This window comes from Rhizophagus irregularis, chromosome 6 (assembly GCF_026210795.1).
Source record: "Rhizophagus irregularis chromosome 6, complete sequence".
NCBI lineage: Eukaryota > Fungi > Glomeromycota > Glomeromycetes > Glomerales > Glomeraceae > Rhizophagus > Rhizophagus irregularis.
In genome coordinates, this window is record NC_089434.1 from 1,198,360 (window position 1) to 1,218,314 (window position 19,955).

Sequence of the window (19,955 nt, forward strand, 5' to 3'; positions counted from 1 at the left end):
TTCTCGCAATACTTTTATTTTAAAAAAAGGAAAATCTACGTATGAAAAAGATAAAAGTTGAAAAAAAATTAGATGATGAAATTTATACTATATTATTTGTCTCAAATATTTTTTTTTTAATAAAAAAAAAAAATTATTAAATTAATAAATTTTTATTCATCTAATTTTTCATATTTTTTTCTCTTATTGTATTGATAATAATATTTTGCAAAATAAACTTGTCTGTAACATTCTTCTTTAAATTTAATAACAATTTAATAATAATGATTATGCTTTATTCCATATTATTGACACTTTCCATTTTACCTTTACACACAAATTTTTAATTCACTTAAAAAGTAATATCATTGCTAAAAGTCAGGATTTTGTGCAAAAAAGTAACAATTCCATAAAGTCCAGAACTCGATACGATTTTAATTTGAGATAAACCAATTTTGAATTATAACAAACTTTTTTTTCTTAAACCAATCGTTTGTAATTAATAATTTTGTTAGTTACTATATGCCCGATTTTTCATTATAAATTTCGTGATATTACGCAGTCGAATCATAAATCAACCTAAATATTCAATAAAATCATAATTTGACGGTTAAAAATAAATGTTTGAAATAACATATATTAATATTATTTACAAAATTAATGATTTTAGTCATGAAATTTATTTTAGCTTTATATATAAACAATATATATACACACCAATTAAAATGTGATATCCGGAGGATCTAAATCCATTATTAACTTTAAGTGTTAATCTTCGACCTGAAAAAAAAACAGAAATAAAAAACTAAGGTGATTTGAATTTTTTTGATTTTTAAATCTAATGCGTTAGTAGCAAGTAAAATAAATTAAAAAAAATTAAATAGTCAAGGATGTACAGTATTTCAAGTTCAAATATATATGTGCGTACGTTGCGGGATTCGCCTTTCAAGACCTTAAGCAGCAAAAAAAGAGGGTAGAAGCAGCAGGCGTCCCATTGATAAAAAAGAAACCCAAGAATTATTATAAGAAGTTATCGAAAAGAAAAGTCGTCTTTCACGATTTCGTAAAATGAAAGCATTTACTTTTTTTTTGTTTATTTTTCTGAAATATTTTTCTGTGTACTAATCTTAAACTGTCCTAAAGAATTACTATTGAGGATGCCGATCCTGATTGATTATCTATAAAGGGTCACTTTCGTTATTGAAGTCCCGTGGTAAATTGCGCGTAGTAGACATATTAATTCGTAGTGATATTTACAGTAAGTACTATATCATTGATCGATCTGTAACATACTACATTATGATTAGATTAAAATAAAGAAAAATAATCTAATAATCATTACATCATATTAATTCAACATGATTAATCTGAAGCATCTCGTGCAAATTTACTTTTATTTATCTCAATATAATCACAAAACAGCTTCGGCAATTTTATTTTAAATTACATATTAAGAAATTGTAAGAACGGCTAAAATATAAGTAAAAAATAATAAATAAAGTAATAAAAAAAAATAAATTGTAAATAACTTTATAATAAATAATATTGCAATGTTGATCTGAATTTACAGTATAATTCCTTCGTATCTAAATAATTATATGTTGCAATATTATTATTAATCTATAATTCTTTCGTATCTAATAAATATTATATAAAAAAAAAATTTTTAGCGATTAAATTCGTTATTCTTATTATTTTTGAATAGAAATTAGAATTTTGTCATTATCTACAAGTAAATAAAAAAATTTTAATAATTATTTTACTTACCAATCAATATTAAAATGACGCTCCTTTATATTTTGTTGTATTATTTCTTCGTTAATTTGGACATCTGAAAAAATATTCATAATTAAATAATTAATAAAATTTTTGTAACTGATGAATAATGATCATACATACCATGCTTTGAAACTTTTCAATGTTAAATATTTTGGAGCTACCTAAAATTATTAAAAATTTGTTATTCGTTTTTCTATTTCAATTATAAAAAAAAAAAATATTTTTTTCACGTATTACGAATAAAATTATAATACTTTTAAAAGTCCGACGACTACTTGATTTATTAAAATCTTCGACTAAATAAAAAAAAATTATCAACCAATTAATTTTTTAAAAAATAAATTAGATATATTATTGTTATAAATTTAATAATTACTTACTATTATCGGGGATTTCAAAATCATAGGATTTACTGTGAAATGCTGTTAAAAAAATTAAAGATATCGTAAAAAAAATTATTTAATACTCGATATACAAATTATGAGACTATTACAATTAAAATTTTCAAAATAGAAAATTTTCAATTATACCTTCTAGTTCTTCTGTTATTATTAAAAAAAATATTATATTAATATATTATCAAGACAAAAAGATTTTAATTAATGTAATTAACAATACCTTCTGTTGCATTTCTTGGTTCAGGTAAGGCTTCAAATTGATGAAGTTTACTCGTATACAATAAATCATTTGTATCTTTTGATTTTGAGCTATTTGATTTATTTATTTTTAATTTATTATTTGTTACTAATTTACTTGGATTATTTTGGTATAAAATATAAATTTTTTTTATTTCTCTCCGAAGAGTTCTAGCATCAGGTCTTTTTAATGGATCAGCATCCCAACATTGTTCTATTAAATTTTTATATTCTAAAGGAGTTCCCGGTACAATTTTTGGTCTAATACCATTAATTATATTCATTGCAAGATCGTAATCATGTTCGTAATTAATAAACGGTGGTTGACCTGATGAAATTTCCCACATAAGCATTGCAATACTATAAATATCAGATTTAAAAGTATATCCTTTTCCATTAATAACCTCAGGTGCTATATAAGGAAGATTTCCATATATACTTTTTGATGGTCTATTTGCTGGACCACAAAATCCAAGATCACTAATGTAAAACCTTTGATCATAGTGAATATATAATATATTCTTAGAATGCAAATCTCTATGAATTGCTTTTTCTCTATGAATTCTACAAAGTGCAATAATTATATCATAAGTAATTTGAACCCTTTCTTCCCATGTAAGTTGATTATGATTTTGCTGAAAATATTTTCTTAAATCCATATCCATTTTTCTTATTACAAGCATATAATTTCCATCTGATGTATTTTGTGTTAACCCGTAGCATCGAACTATAGATGTCCATCTATTACTTATAGTTAAATGTGATATAGCCTAAAAAATTTTAATATTTTGTATTAACATATTAATTGTTTAATTATCACTTCTTTAAATATATTTAGATTGCAAACCTCTTCAAACCATCTTTGATTTTCACTTTCAACATTTCCTAATGTTTTAAGTATAACATCATGTCTTCCAACGCTTTTTAACTGTTGTTTTTTAGAATCCCAATCATCATATGTTCCATCAATCCAAACTGCTGTATAAACTTCAGAGTATCCACCTTTTGTTAAAAATTTAATATTCTTAATTTTATTATATGGAATCCATTCAATTGTCATAGTTGGCAAGAGTGTTTCCATTTGACATTTTTGGATTAAATTATCAATATCAGCATTTCCAGACGTCCAATTTGAAAATTTTACTCTTAGATGATTTCGAATACAACATTCACAATAAAATGTAGCCAAACATTCTTGATTACAACTTTCACAAATTCTTTTTGTTCCTGAATTAAGATTAATTTTATCCCTATCATAGCTATTATTCTCTATTCTTATTGCTTCAGTTTTTTCTTTTTTTGTAAGAGAATTATCTCCAAGAATTTTTTGTTTCACAAATTCATGTTGTTTATGTATATTGTCGTAAATATTATAATCAATTAAATCACGTGCTCTATTAACTGCAACAAGAGCAAAATCAATAGAGGAAGACATGACGAAATTTTCTTACAAAATTTTTTTTTTAAAAAAAAATAAAAAATAAATAGCTAAAAAAAGTCATATAACTCCGGTGCAACCATATAAATATAAACGTTCAAGTCACATGCGACTGCTGTACGATATGGTTGACGAATTTTATTGGAGAAAAATTCTCGCAATACTTTTATTTTAAAAAAAGGAAAATCTACGTATGAAAAAGATAAAAGTTGAAAAAAAATTAGATGATGAAATTTATACTATATTATTTGTCTCAAATATTTTTTTTTTAATAAAAAAAAAATTATTAAATTAATAAATTTTTATTCATCTAATTTTTCATATTTTTTTCTCTTATTGCATTGATAATAATATTTTGCAAAATAAACTTGTCTGTAACATTCTTCTTTAAATTTAATAACAATTTAATAATAATGATTGTGCTTTATTCCATATTATTGACACTTTCCATTTTACCTTTACACACAAATTTTTAATTCACTTAAAAAGTAATATCATTACTAAAAGTCAGAATTTTGTGCAAAAAAGTAACAATTCCATAAAGTCCAGAACTCGATACGATTTTAATTTGGGATAAACCAATTTTGAATTATAACAAACTTTTTTTCTTAAACCAATCGTTTGTAATTAATAATTTTGTTAGTTACTATATGCCCGATTTTTTATTATAAATTTCGTGATATTACGCAGTCGAATCATAAATCAACCTAAATATTCAATAAAATCATAATTGACGGTTAAAAATAAATGTTTGAAATAACATATTAATATTATTTACAAAATTAATGATTTTAGTCATGAAATTTATTTTAGCTTTATATATAAACAATATATATACACCAATTAAAATGTGATATCCGGCGGATCTAACTCTAAGTGTTAATCTTCGACCTGAAAAAAACAAAGAAATAAAAAACTAAGGTGATTTGAATTTTTTTGACTTTTTGATAATAGTTCTAATCATGCTACATTTAAATCTAGTGCGTTAGTAACAAGTAAAATAAATTTAAAAAGTTGGTGATGGAAAGGTACAGACTACAGAACTGGATTAAATAGTCAAGGATGTATAGTATTTCAATTTCAAATATATATGTGCGTACGTTGCGGGATCGCCTTTCAAGACCTTAAGCAGCAAAAAAAGAGGGTAGAAGCAGCAGGCGTCCCATTGATAAAAAAAAAACCCAAGAAATATTATAAGAAGTTATCGAAAAGAAAGGCCGTCTTTCACGATTTCGTAAAATTAAAGCATTTACTTTTTTTTTTGTTTATTTTCTGAAATATTTTTCTGTATACTAATCTTAAACTGTCCTAGAGAATATTGATGATGCAACTTTGCCGATTATGATTGTATTTTGGTTTGATTATCTATTAAGAGATTTAAATTGTTTGGTCATTTTCGTTATTGAAGTCCCGTGGTAAATTGCGCGTGACATCATATGTAGGCGAGGCAGCCTTACTAATTCATTCGTAGTGATATTTGTATATCATTGATGATTGACCGATCTGTCGTTATGATTACTATTTAGATTAAAATAAAAAAAAATAATCTAATAATTACATCACATTAATGAATGTCAATTCTTTGGTATATGACTAACTCGTGCAAATTGACTTTTATTTATCAGCAATTTTAATTTAAATTACAAATTAAGAAAATTGTGAGAACAGCTAAAATTTTAGTGTTTAAGTAATATAAATAGTAAAAAATAATTAAAATAAAGTATATAAATAAAAGGAACAAAAAAAAATAAATTATATAAAACTGCATAATAATAATATTGCAATGTTGATTTGAATTTATAATCAATCCTTTTAATTAGTATGTTGCAATGTTATATCTAATAAATATTAAATAGTAATTATGTAAAAAAAAATTTTTTAGCGATTAGAATTTTGTCATTATCTAAAACAAGTAAATAAAAAATAATTTTATTTTGTAATAATTATTTTACTTACCAATCATATCAAAATGACGCTTCTATATATTTTGTTGTAGTATTATTTCTTCGTTAATTTGCACATCTGAAAAAAAGTATTCATAATTAATAAAATTTTTGTAACTGATGAATAACGATCATACATACCATGCTTTGAAGCTTTTCAATATTAAATACTTTAGAACTACCTAAAATTATTAAAAATTTGTTATTCGTTTGTCTATTTCAATTATGAAAAAAAAATTTTTTCACGTATTACGAATAAAATTATAATACTTTTAAAAGTTCGACTACTTGATTTATCAAAATCTTCGACTAAATAAAAAAAAATTAACCAATTAATTTTAAAAAAAACATATTAGATATATTATTGTTATAAATTTTAAAATAATTACTTACTATTATCAGGGATTTCAAAATCATAGGATTTACTGTGAAATGCTGTTAAAAATTAAAGATATCGTAAAAAAAAATTATTTAATAGTCGATATGTTACAATCTATGAAATTTCGAGATTATTACAATTAAAATTTTTCAAAATAAAAAATTTTCAATTATACCTTCTAGTTCTTCTATTATTATTAAAAGAAATATTATATTAATATATTATTAAGACAAGATTTTAATTAATGTAATTAACAATACCTTCTGTTGCATTTCTTGGTTCAGGTAAGTTTTCAAATTGATGAAGTTTACTCGTATACAATGCACTATTTGTATCTTTTGAATTTAAGCTATTTGATTTATTTATTTTTAAATTATTATTTGCTGCTAATTTACTTGGATTATTTTGGTATAAAATATTAATTTTTTTTATTTCATCCAGCAGAGTATAAGCATCAGGTCTTTTTAATGGATCAGCATTCCAACATTGTTCTATTAAATTTTTATATTCTAAAGGAGTTCCCGGTACAATTTTTGGTCTAATACCATCAATTATATTCATTGCAAGATCGTAATCATGTTCGTAATTAATAAACGGTGGTTGACCTGATGAAATTTCCCACATAAGCATTGCAGCACTATAAATATCAGACTTAAAAGTATATTCTTTTCCATTAATGACCTCAGGTGCTATATAAGGAAGATTTCCATATATACTTTTTGATGGCCTATTTGCTGGACCACAAAATCCAAGATCACTAATGTAAAACCTTTGAACATAGCGACTATGTAATATATTCTTAGAATGTAAATCTCTATGAATTGCATTTTCTCTATGGATTCTATCAAGTGCAAGAATTATTTCATGAGTAATTTGAATCCTTTCTTCCCACGTAAGTTGATTATGATTTTGTTGCAAATATTTTCTTAAATCTATATTCATTTTTCTTAATACAAACATATAATTTCCATCTAATGTATTTTGTGTTAAACCGTAACATTGAACTATAGATGGCCTTCTATTACTTATAGTCAAATGTGATTTAGCCTAAAAAATTTTAAAATTTGTATTAACATGATATTAATTGTTTAATTATCACTTCTTTAAATAGTAAATACATTTAGATTGCAAACCTCTTCAAACCATCTTTGATTTTCACTTTCAACATTTCCTAATGTTTTAAGTATAACATTATGTCTTCCAAATCTTTTTAACTGTTGTTTTTTAGAATCCCAATTATCGTAACATCCATCAATCCAAACTGCTGTATAAATTTCAGAGTATCCACCTTTTGTTAAAAATTTAATATTTTTAATTCTATTATATGGAATCCATTCAATTATCGTATTTGGCAAAAGTGTTTCCATTTGACATTTTTGGATTAAATCATCAATATCAGCATTTCCAGACGTCCAATTTGAAAATTTTACTCTCATATGATTTCGAACACAATATTCACAATAAGATGTAGCCAAACATTCTTGATTACAACTTTCACAAATTCTTTTTATTCCTGAATTAGAACTAACTTTTGTTCTATCATAAGAATTAATTAAAATCCTTATTGCTTCAGTTTTTTCTTTTTTTGTAAGAGAATTATCTCCAAGAATTTTTTGTTTCACAAATTCATGTTGTTTATGTATATTGTCGTAAATATTATCATCAATTAAATCAAATGCTCTATTAACTGCAACAAAAGTAGAATCAATAGAGGTAGTCATGACGAAGTTTTCTAATAAAATTTATTTTTTTTTTAAAAAAAAAAATAAATAGCTAAAAAAAGCCCGGTGCAACCATATAAGTATAAATGTTCAAGTCACATGCGATTGATGTACTCTGTAGTCTGTACGATATGATTGACGAATTTTATTGGAAATTTATTTTAGCTTTATATATAAACAATATATATACTGACACCAATTAAAATGTGATATCCTGCGGATCTAAATCCATTATTAACTTTAAGTGTTAATCTTCGATCTGAAAAAAACAAAGAAGTAAAAAAACTAAGGTGATTTGAATTTTTTGACTTTTTGATAATAGTTCTAATCATGCCACATTTAAATCTAATACGTTAGTAGCAAGTAAAATAAATTTAAAAAAATTGGTGATGGAAAGATACAGACTACAGAACTGGATTAAATAGTCAAGGATGTACAGTATTTCAATTTCAAATATATATGTGCGTTCCTTAAGCAGCAAAAAAAGAGGGTAGAAGCAACAGGCGTCCCATTGATAAAAAAAGAAACCCAAGAAATATTATAAGAAGTTATCGAAAAGAAAATCGTCTTTCCCGATTTCGTAAAATTAAAGCATTTACTTTTTTTTTGTTTATTTTTCTGAAAGATTTCCTGGCGGTAAAATGAAATAAGAACGGAAGAGCTAATGACGTGTACTAATCTTTGATGATGCAACTTTGCCGATCATGATTGAATTTTGGTTGATTATCTATTAAGAGGTCATTTAAAAATTGTTTGGTCATTTTCGTTATTTCCCGTGGTAAATTGCGCGTGACATCATATGTAGGCGTACTAATTCGTAGTGATATTTAAGTATATCATTGATCGATCTGTAACATACTACGTTATGATCATAGTGTTATGATTAGATTAAAATAAAGAAAAATAATCTAGTAATAATCATTACATCATATTAATGAATGTCAATATGATTAATCTAAAGCATCTCGTTCAAATTGACTTTTATTTATCTCAATATAGTCACAAAACAGCTTCGGCAATTTTATTTTAAATTACATATTAAGAAAATTGTAAGAACGGCTAAAATATAAATGGTAAAAAATAATAAAATAAAGTATATAAAAAGCAAATAATAAAAAAAATAAAAACTCTATAATAAATAATATTGCAATGTTGATCTGAATTTAGTTATAATTCTTTCGTATCTAATAAATATTATATAAAAAAAAATTTTTTTAGCGATTAAATTCGTCTTATTATTTTTGAATAGAAATTAGAATTTTGTCATTATCTACAACAAGTAAATAAAAAATAATTTTATTTTGTAAAATAATTATTTTACTTACCAATCATATCAAAATGACGCTTCTAGTATGTATTATTTCTTCGTTAATTTGAAAAAAAAATATTCATAATTAATAAAATTTTTGTAAGATGAACAACGATCATACATACCATGCTTTGAAGCTTTTTAATGTTAAATATTTTGGAGCTTCCTAAAATTATTAAAAATTTGTTATTCGTTTTTCTATTTCAATTATGAAAAAAAAAAATTTCACGTATTACGAATAAAATTATAATACTTTTAAAAGTCCGACTACTTGATTTATTAAAAGCTTCGACTAAATAAAAAAAAATTATCAACCAATTAATTTAAAAAAATATATTAAATATATTATTTATTATAAATTTAATAATTACTTACTATTATCAGGGATTTCAAGATCATGGGATTTACTGTGAAGTGCTGTTAAAAAATTAAAGATATCGTAAAAAAATTATTTAATAGTCGATATACAAGCCATGAAATTTCGAGACTATTACAATTAAAATTTTTCAAAATAGAAAATTTTCAATTATACCTTCTAGTTCTTCTATTATTATTTAAAAAAAAATATTCTATTAATATATTATTAAGACAAAAAAAATTTAAATAATGTAATTAACAATACCTTCTGTTGCATTTCTTGGTTCAGGTAAGTTTTCAAATTGATGAAGTTTACTCGTATACAATGCACTATTTGTATCTTTTGATTTTAAGCTAGTATTTGATTTATTTATTTTTAAATTATTATTTGCTGCTAATTTACTTGGATTATTTTGGTATGAAATATTAATATTTCTAATTTCATTCCAAAGAGTATAAATATCAAGTCTTTTTGATGGATCAGCGTCCCAACATTGTTCTATTAACTTTTTATATTCTAAAGGGGTTCCCGGTACAATTTTTGGTCTAATACCATTAATTATTTTCATTGCAAGATCGTAATCATGTTCGTAATTAATAAACGGTGGTTGACCTGATGAAATTTCCCACATAAGCATTGCAAAACTATAAATATCAGATTTAAAAGTATATCCTTTTCCATTAATAATCTCGGGTGCTATATAAGGAAGATTTCCATATATACTTTTTGATGGTCTATTTGCTGGACCACAAAATCCAAGATCACTGATGTAAAACCTTTGATAATAGTGACTATGTAATATATTCTTAGAATGCAAATCTCTATGAATTGCATTTTCTCCATGAATTCTACTAAGTGCAATAATTATTTCATAAGTAATTTGAATCCTTTCTTTCCATGTAAGTTGATTATGATTTTGTTGTAAATATTTTCTTAAATCCATATCCATTTTTCTTATAACAAGCATATAATTTCCATCTAATATATTTTGTGTTAAACCGTAACATCGAACTGTAGATGACCATTTGTTACTTATAGTAAAATGTGATTTAGCCTAAAAAATTTCAATATTTTGTATTAACATATTAATTGTTTAATTATCACTTCTTTAAAAATATATTTAGATTGCAAACCTCTTCAAACCACCTTTGATTTTCACTTTCAACATTTCCTAATGTTTTAAGTATAACATTTTCTCTTCCAAATCTTTTTAACTGTTGTTTTTTAGAATCCCACTCATTGTAACCTCCATCAATCCAAACTGCTGTATAAATTTTAGAATATCCACCTTTTGTTAAAAATTTAATATTCTCAATTCTATTATATGGAATCCATTCAATTATTATAGTTGGCACAAGTGTTTCCATTTGACATTTTTGGATTAAATTATCAATATCAGCATTTCCAGACGTCCAATTCGAAAATTTTACTCTTAGATGAATTCGAATACAATATTCACAATAAAATGTAGCCAAACATTCTTGATTACAACTTTCGCAAATTCTTTTTGTTCCTGAATTAAGATCAACCTTTGCTATGTCGTAAGAATTATTTAAAATTTTTATTGCTTCAGTTTTTTCTTTTTTTGTAAGAGAATTATCGTCAAGAATTTTTTTTTTCACAAATTCATATTTTTCGTGTATATTATCAACATTCAAATTAGCTGCTCTATTAGCTACAACAAAAGCAGAATTAACAGAGGCAGACATGGTGAAATTTTCTTACAAAATTTTTTTTTTTAAAAAAAAAATAATAGCTAAAAAAAGTCATATAACTCCGGTGTAACCATATAAATATAAATGTTTGAGTCACATGATGAGACTGTGATAGGACCTCGAACAATACTGAAATAGGTTATAGGAAAAAATGCGTAGAAAAGGCCAAAATAACCATGAAAATCTTTCCTTTTTTAGATAGTAATTTTTGATAATGTTGGTCAGATTTTTATTACTTATTTTAGTAACCGACCAACATTATCATAATTCCGGCCCTGAAAAAATGCGTAGAGCTAATAGTAAAATTTTTCCAATTTCCTATGACCTATTTATATATTGCTCGGGTCCTGATATGATTGACGAATTTTATTGGAGAAAAATTCTTGCAATACTTTAAGGAAAATCCACGTTTGAAAAAGAAAAAAAATTAGATGATGAAACTTATATATATATTATTTGTATTATTTGTTCAAATATTTGCACTTCTTTTTTTTTTAAAAAAAAAAAATTATTAAATTATTAAATTCTTATTCATCTATTTTTTCATATTTTTTTTCATATAATTTTATTATTGTATTCGTTAATAATAATATTTGCAAAATAAACTTGTCTGTAACATTCTTCTTAAATTTAATAATAGCAATGACTATGCTTTATTCCGTATTATTGACACTTTCCACTTTACCTTCACACAAATTTTTAGTTCGCTTACATCAGGAAATTTTTTATGTGTAGAAAATATGCAAAATTTCGTGCATGAAAAAACTGATTTGCACACCCTGAAAATGCACATTATTTGCATATTTAATATATATAATATGTACAGTATATTGAGTAATTTTCTATGTGGTATATTGTAAAAAATTGTACAAAAAATTACATATATAATATTGTTAACTATGTTGCATAAATTTTGAGAAATTTAAGTATTTGTGCAATATTGAATACCCTAAAAATTTAGTGATGTAAAAGTAATATCATTACTAAAGTCAGAAATTTGTGCAAAAGTAACAATTTCATAAAGTCCAGAACTCGATACGATTTTAATTTGGGATAAACCAATTTTGAATTATAACAAACTTTTTTCTTAAACCAATCGTTTGTAATTAATAATTTTGTTTAATATATGCCGATTTTTTATTATAAATTTCGTGATATTACGCAGTCGAATCATAATTCAACCTAAATTTTAAATAAAATCATAATTGACGGTTAAAAATAAATGTTTGAAACAACATATATCAATATTATTTACAAATTTAATGATTTTAATTATGAAATTTATTTTAGCTTTATATATAACTATATATATACATCAATTAAAATGTGATAGTATACGGCGGATTTAAATCTTTAAGTATTAATCTTCGACCTGCTGAAAAAAACAAAGAAATAAAAAACTAAGGTGATTTGAATTTTTTTGACTTTTGATAATAGTTCTAATCATGCTACATTTAAATCTAAGCAAGTACTAGTAAAATAAATTTAAAAAGTTGGTGATGGATGAACTGGATTAAATAGTCAAGGATGTACAGTATTTCAAGTTCAAATATATATGTGCGTACGTTGCGGGATCGCCTTTCAAGACCTTAAGCAGCAAAAAAAGAGGAAGCAGCAGGCGCCCATTAATAAAAGAAACATTACAAGAAGTTACCGAAAAGAAAAGTCATCTTTCACGATTTCATAAAATTAAAGCATTTACTTTTTTTTAGTTTATTTTTCTGAAAGATTTTTCTATCTGTGTACTACTAATCTTTGCAACTTTGCCGATCCTGATTGAACTTTGGTTTGATTATTTATTAAGAGGCTCATTTAAATTTGTTTGGTCATTTTCGTTATTAAAGTCCTGTGGTAAAATGCGCGTGACATCATATGTAGACGAGGCAGCCTTACTAATTCGTAGTGATATTTAATTATATCTGTACGTACCACGTTATGATTACTATTAAAATAAAAATAATTTAATAATTACATCGTATTAATGAATGTCAATTCTTTGGTATATGACTAAATCTGAAGCATCTCGTGCAAATTGACTTTTATTTATCAGCAATTTTAATGTTTTAAGTAATATAAATAGTAAAAAATAATAAAATAAAGTATATAAATAACAAAGAATAAAAAAAATAAATTATATAAAACTGCATAATAAATAATACTGCAATGTTGATTTGAATTTATAATCAATCCTTTTAATTAGTATGTTTCAATGTTATTTTTAATCTATAATTCTTTCGTATCTAATAAATAATTATGTAAAAAAACTTTTAGCGATTATAAATAAAAAATAATTTTATTTTGTAAAAAAATTTAAATAATTATTTTACTTACAAATCATATCAAAATGACTCTCTGTTGTAGTATTATTTTTTCGTTAATTTGGACATCTGAAAAAAAAATATTCATAATTAATATAATTTTTGTAACTGCCGATGAATAACGATCATACATACCATGCTTTGAAGCTTTTCAATGTTAAATACATTGAAGCTATCTAAAATTAATGAAAATTTGTTATTCATTTGTCTATTTCAATTATGAAAAAAAAAAATTTTTCACGCATTACGAATAAAATTATAATACTTTTAAAAGTCTGGCTACTTGATTTATTAAAATCTTCGACTAAATAAAAAAAATTATCAACCAATTAATTTTTTAAAAAATACATTAGATATATTATTGTTATAAATTTAATAATTACTTACTATTATCAGGGATTTCAAAATCATATGGTGTACTGTGAAATGCTGTTAAAAATTAAAGATATCATAAAAAAAATTATTTAATACTCGATATACAACCTATGAAATTTCGAGACTATTACAATTAAAATATTTTCAAAATAGAAAATTTTCAATTATACCTTCTAGTTCTTCTATTATTATTAAATAAAATATTATATTAATATATTATTAAGACAAAAAGATTTTAATTAATGTATTTAACAATACCTTCTGTTGCATTTCTTGGTTCAGGTAAGGTTTCAAATTGATGAAGTTTACTCGTATACAATGTACTATTTGTATCTTTTGATTTTAAGCTATTTGATTTATTTATTTTTAAATTATTATTTGCCACTAATTTACTTGGATTATTTTGGTATAAAATATTAATTTTTTTTATTTCATTCTTCAGAGTATAAACATCAGGTCTTTTCAATGGATCAGCATCCCAACATTGTTTTATTAAATTTTTATATTCTAAAGGAGTTCCCGGTACAATTTTTGGTCTAATACCATTAATTATATTCATTGCAAGATCGTAATCATGTTCGTAATTAATAAACGGTGGTTGACCTGATGAAATTTCCCACATAAGCATTGCAACACTATAAATATCAGATTTAAAAGTATATTCTTTTCCATTAATGACCTCAGGTGCTATATAAGGAAGATTTCCATATATACTTTTTGATGGTCTATTTGCTGGACCACAAAATCCAAAATCACTAATGTAAAACCTTTGAACATAGTGACTATGTAATATATTCTTAGAATGCAAATCTCTATGAATTGCATTCTCTATATGGATATCATTAAGTGCAAAAATTATTTCATAAGTAATTTGAATCCTTTCTTTCCATGTAAGTTGATTATGATTTTGTTGCAAATATTTTCTTAAATCCATATCCATTTTTCTTATTACAAGCATATAATTTCCATTTGATGTATTTCGTGTTAACCCGTAACATTGAACTATCGATGGCCTTTTATTGCTTATAGTTAAATGTGATTTAGCCTAAAAATTTTAATATTTTATATTAATATATTAATTGTTTAATTATCACTCCTTTAAATATATTTAGATTGCAAACCTCTTCAAACCATCTTTGATTTTCACTTTCAACATTTCCTAATGTTTTAAGTATAACATTTACTCTTCCAAATCTTTTAAACTGTTGTTTTTTAGAATCCCACTTATCGCAACTTCCATCAATCCAAACTGCTGTATAAATTTCAGAGTATCCACCTTTTGTTAAAAATTTAATGTTTTTAATTCTATTATATGGAATCCATTCAATTACTTTAAATGGAATTCGTGTCCCCATTTGACATTTTTGGATTAAATTATTAATATCAGCATTTCCAGACGTCCAATTTGAAAATTTTACTCTTAGATGATTTCGAATACAACATTCACAATAAAATGTAGCAAAACATTCTTGATTACAACTTTCGCAAATTCTTTTTGTTCCTGAATTAAAATCAATCTTATCCCTATCATAAGAGCCATTTAAAATTTTTGTTGCTTTAGTTTTTTCTTTTTTTGTAAGAGAATTATCTTCAAGAATTTTTTGTTTCATAAATTCATGTTGTTTATGTATATTGTCGCAAATATTAACATCAATTAAATCATATGCTCTATTAACTGCAACAAAAGCAGAATCAATAGAGGAAGACATGACGAAATTTTCTTATAAAATTTATTTTTTTTTTAAAAAAAATAAATAAATAAATAGCTAAAAAGAGCCGGTGCAACCATATCATCACAAAATTCTCAGGGTATTCAATATTGCACAAATAGTTAAATTTCTCAAAATTTATGCAATATAATTAACAATATTATATGTATAATTCTTTGTACAAATTTATATAAAAATCAACGCATTTTTTTTACAATATATTGTATGAAAAATACATTATATATATTAAATATGCAATTAATGTGCATTTTCAGGGTGTGCAAATCAATTTCCTGATGATAAATATAAATATTCAAGTCACATGCGACTGCTGTACGATATGAGAAAAATTATTGCAATACTTTTGTTTTAAAAAAAAGGAAAATCCACGTTTGAAAAAGAAAAAGTTGAAAAAAAATTAGATGATGAAACTTATATATTATTTGTCTCAATTATTTACACTTCAAAGAAATTTTTTTTTAAAAAAAAAATCATTAAATTATTAAATTTTTTATCATCTAATTTTTCATATTTTTTTCTCTTATAATAATATAATTATTGTATTGATGATAATATTGCAAAATAAACTTGTCTGTAACATTCTTCTTTAAATTTAATAACAATTTAGTAACAATGACTATGCTTTATTCCGTATTATTGACACTTTCCATTTTACCTTTACACACAAATTTTTCTAAAAGTCAGAATTTTGTGCAAAGGTAACAATTCCATAAAGTCCAGAACTCGATACGATTTTAATTTGGGATAAACCAATTTTGAATTATAACTAACTTTTTTTCTTAAACCAATCGTTCGCAATTAATAATTTTGTTAGTTACTATATGCCCGATTTTTTATTATAAATTTCGTGATATTACGCAGTCGAATCATAAATCAACCTAAATATTCAATAAAATCATAATTGACGGTTAAATAAATGTTTGAAACAACATACAGTCAACTCTCTATAAATGCACCCCCCTTGGGACTGGATAAAAGCGTGCGATTACAAAGGGTGTGCATTTATAAAGAGTAAATAATTAGAGGTCATATATACTTGGGACTGAATCAAAGTGTGCATTTAAGAAGGGAATGCACTTATAAGTAGTGCATTTATAGAGAGTTGACTGTATATCAATATTATTTACAAAATTAATGATTTTAATCATGAAATTTATTTTAGCTTTATATATAAACAATATATAGTATATATACACCAATTAAAATGTGATACTAGTGTTAACCTTCGACCTGAAAAAAACAAAGAAATAAAAATTTAAGGTGGAAAGCAAAATAAATTTAAAAAGTTGGTGATGGATGAAAGGTACAAAACTGGATTAAATAATCAAGGACGTACAGTATTTCAATTTCAAATATATATGTGCGTACGTTGCAGGATCGCCTTTCAAGACCTTAAGCAGCAAAAAAAGAGGGTAGAAGCAGCAGGCGTCCCATTGATAAAAAAGGAACTCAAGAAATATTATAAGAAGTTATCGAAAAGAAAAGCCGTCTTTCACGATTTCGTAAAATTAAAGCATTTACTTTTTTTTTTGTTTATTTTTCTGAAATATTTTTGTATACTAATCTTAAACTGTCCTTGAGAATATTGATGATGCAACTTTGCCGATCCTGATTATTGAATTTGATTATCTATTAAGAGGCTCATTTAAAAATTGTTTGGTCATTTTCGTTATTGAAGTCCCATGGTAAATTGTGTGACATCATATGTAGGCATACTAATATTTAAGTATGATATCATTGATCGATCTGTAACATTTAATAACATACTACGTTATGATTAGATTAAAATAAAGAAAAATAATCTAATAATCATTACATCATATTAATGAATGTCAATATGATTAATCTGAAGCATATCGTGCAATTTGACTTTATTTATCTCAACATAGTCACAGAACAGCTACGACAATTTTATTTTAATTACATATTAAGAAAATTGTAAGAACGGCTGAAATATAAATGGTAAAAAATAATAAAATAAAGTAATAAAAAAAATAAATTGTAAAAAAACTTTATAATAAATAGTAATATTGAAATGTTGATCTGAATTTATAATTCCTTCGTATCTAAATAATTATATGTTGAAATATTATTATTAATCTATAATTCTTTCGTATCTAATAAATAATTATGCAAAAAAAAATTTTTTAACGATTAAATTCGGTTTTCTTATTATTTTTGAATAGAAATTAGAATTTTGTCATTATCTATAAGTAAATAAAAAATAATTTTATTTTATAAAAATTTAATTATTTTACTTACCAATCAGTATTAAAATGACGCTCCTATATATTTTGTTGTTGTATTATTTCTTCGTTATTTTGGATATCTGAAAAAAATTTATAATTAATAAAAATTCTGTAGTAACTGATGAATAACGATCATACATACCATGCTTTGAAGCTTTTCAATGTCAAATACTTTGGAGATATCTAAAATTATTAAAATTTTGTTATTCATTTGTCTATCGCTATTTCTATTATAAAAAAAAAAATACTCATGTATTAAGAATAAAATTATTATACTTTTAAAAGTACGACTACTTGATTTATTAAAATCTTCGACTAAATAAAAAAATTATCAGCAAATTAATTTAAAAAAATATATATTTAAATATATTATTCGTTGTTATAAATTTAATAATTACTTACTATTATCAGGGATTTCAAAATCATAGGATTTACTGTGAAATGCTGTTAAAATTAAAGATATCGTAAAAAAATTATTTAATAGGATATACAACCTATGAAATTTCGAGACTATTACAATTAAAATTTTCAAAATAGAAAATTTTCAATTATACCTTCTAGTTCTTCTATTATTATTAAAAGAAATATTATATCATATTAATATATTATTAAGACAAAAAGATATTAATTAATGTATTTTACAATACCTTCTGTTGCATTTCTTGGTTCAGATAAGTTTTCAAATTGATGAAGTTGACTCGTGTATAATGCACTATTTGTATCTTTTGATTTCAAGCTATTTGACTTATTTATTTTTAAATTATTATTTGCTACTAATTTACTTGGATTATTTTGGTATGAAATATTAATTTTTTTTATTTCATTCTTAAGAGTATAAACATCAGGTCTTTTTAATGGATCAACATCCCAACATTGTTCTATTAAATTTTTATATTCTAAAGGAGTTCCCGGTACAATTTTTGGTCTAATACCATTAATTATATTCATTGCAAGATCGTAATCATGTTCGTAATTAATAAATGGTGGTCGCCCGGATGAAATTTCCCACATAAGCATTGCGACACTATAAATATCGGATTTAAAAGTATATTCTTTTCCATTAATAACCTCAGGTGCTATATATATAAGGAAGATTTCCATATATACTTTTAGGTGGTTTCTTTGCTGGACCACAAAATCCAAGATCACTAATGTAAAACATTTGATAATAGTAACTATATAATATATTCTTAGAATGCAAATCTCTATGAATTGCTTTTTCTCTATGAATGTCATCAAGTGAATAAATTATATCATAAGTAATTTGAATCCTTTCTTCCCATGTAAGTTGATTGTGATTTTGTTGTAAATATTTTCTTAAATCCATATCCATTTTTCTTATTACAAGCATATAATTTCCATCTGATGTATTTTGTGTTAAGCCGTAACATTGAACTATAGCTAGGCTTTTATTACTTATAGTTAAATGTATTTTAGCCTAAAAAATTTTAATATTTTGTATTAACATATTAATTGTTTAATTATCACTTCTTTTAAATACATTTAGATTGCAAACCTCATCAAACCATCTTTTATTTTCACTTCCAACATTTCCTAATGTTTTAAGTATAACTTTCTGTCTTTTTCCAAGTTTTTTTAACTGTTGTTTTTTAGTATGCCACCCAACATATCCTCCATTAATCCAATTTGCTGTATAAATTTCAGAATATCCACCTTTTGTTAAAAATTTAATATTTTGAAGCTTTTCGTACGGAATCCATTCAATTATCCCATATGGAAAAAGAGTTTTCATTTGGCATGATTTCATTATTAATACGTCAACACTAATATTTCCAGACGTCCAATATGGAAAATTTTCTTTTAAATAGTTTTGAACACAATATTCACAATAAAATGTAGCCAAACATTCTTGATTACAACTTTCACAAATTCTTTTTGTTCCTGAATTATACCTAACTTTTGCTATATCATAAGAATTATTTAAAATACTTATTGCTTTAGTTTTTTCTTTTTTTGTAAGAGAATTATCGTCAAGAATTTTTTGTTTCACAAATTCATATTTTTCG

General features: G+C 24.0%; 1 protein-coding gene across 1 annotated transcript; it reads right to left on the reverse strand.

The window, feature by feature from the left end:
* Nucleotides 1–1,786: 1,786 nt before the first annotated feature.
* Nucleotides 1,787–2,677, reverse strand: OCT59_026019 (uncharacterized protein; the record flags this gene model as incomplete). The annotated part of the gene is made up of 7 exons (XM_066142882.1): nt 1,787–1,810; nt 1,879–1,919; nt 2,013–2,054; nt 2,139–2,180; nt 2,289–2,300; nt 2,377–2,406; nt 2,662–2,677. 7 exons carry the CDS (start codon nt 2,675–2,677, stop codon nt 1,787–1,789), a joined length of 207 nt encoding a protein of 68 aa, XP_065992454.1.
* Nucleotides 2,678–19,955: the final 17,278 nt, after the last annotated feature.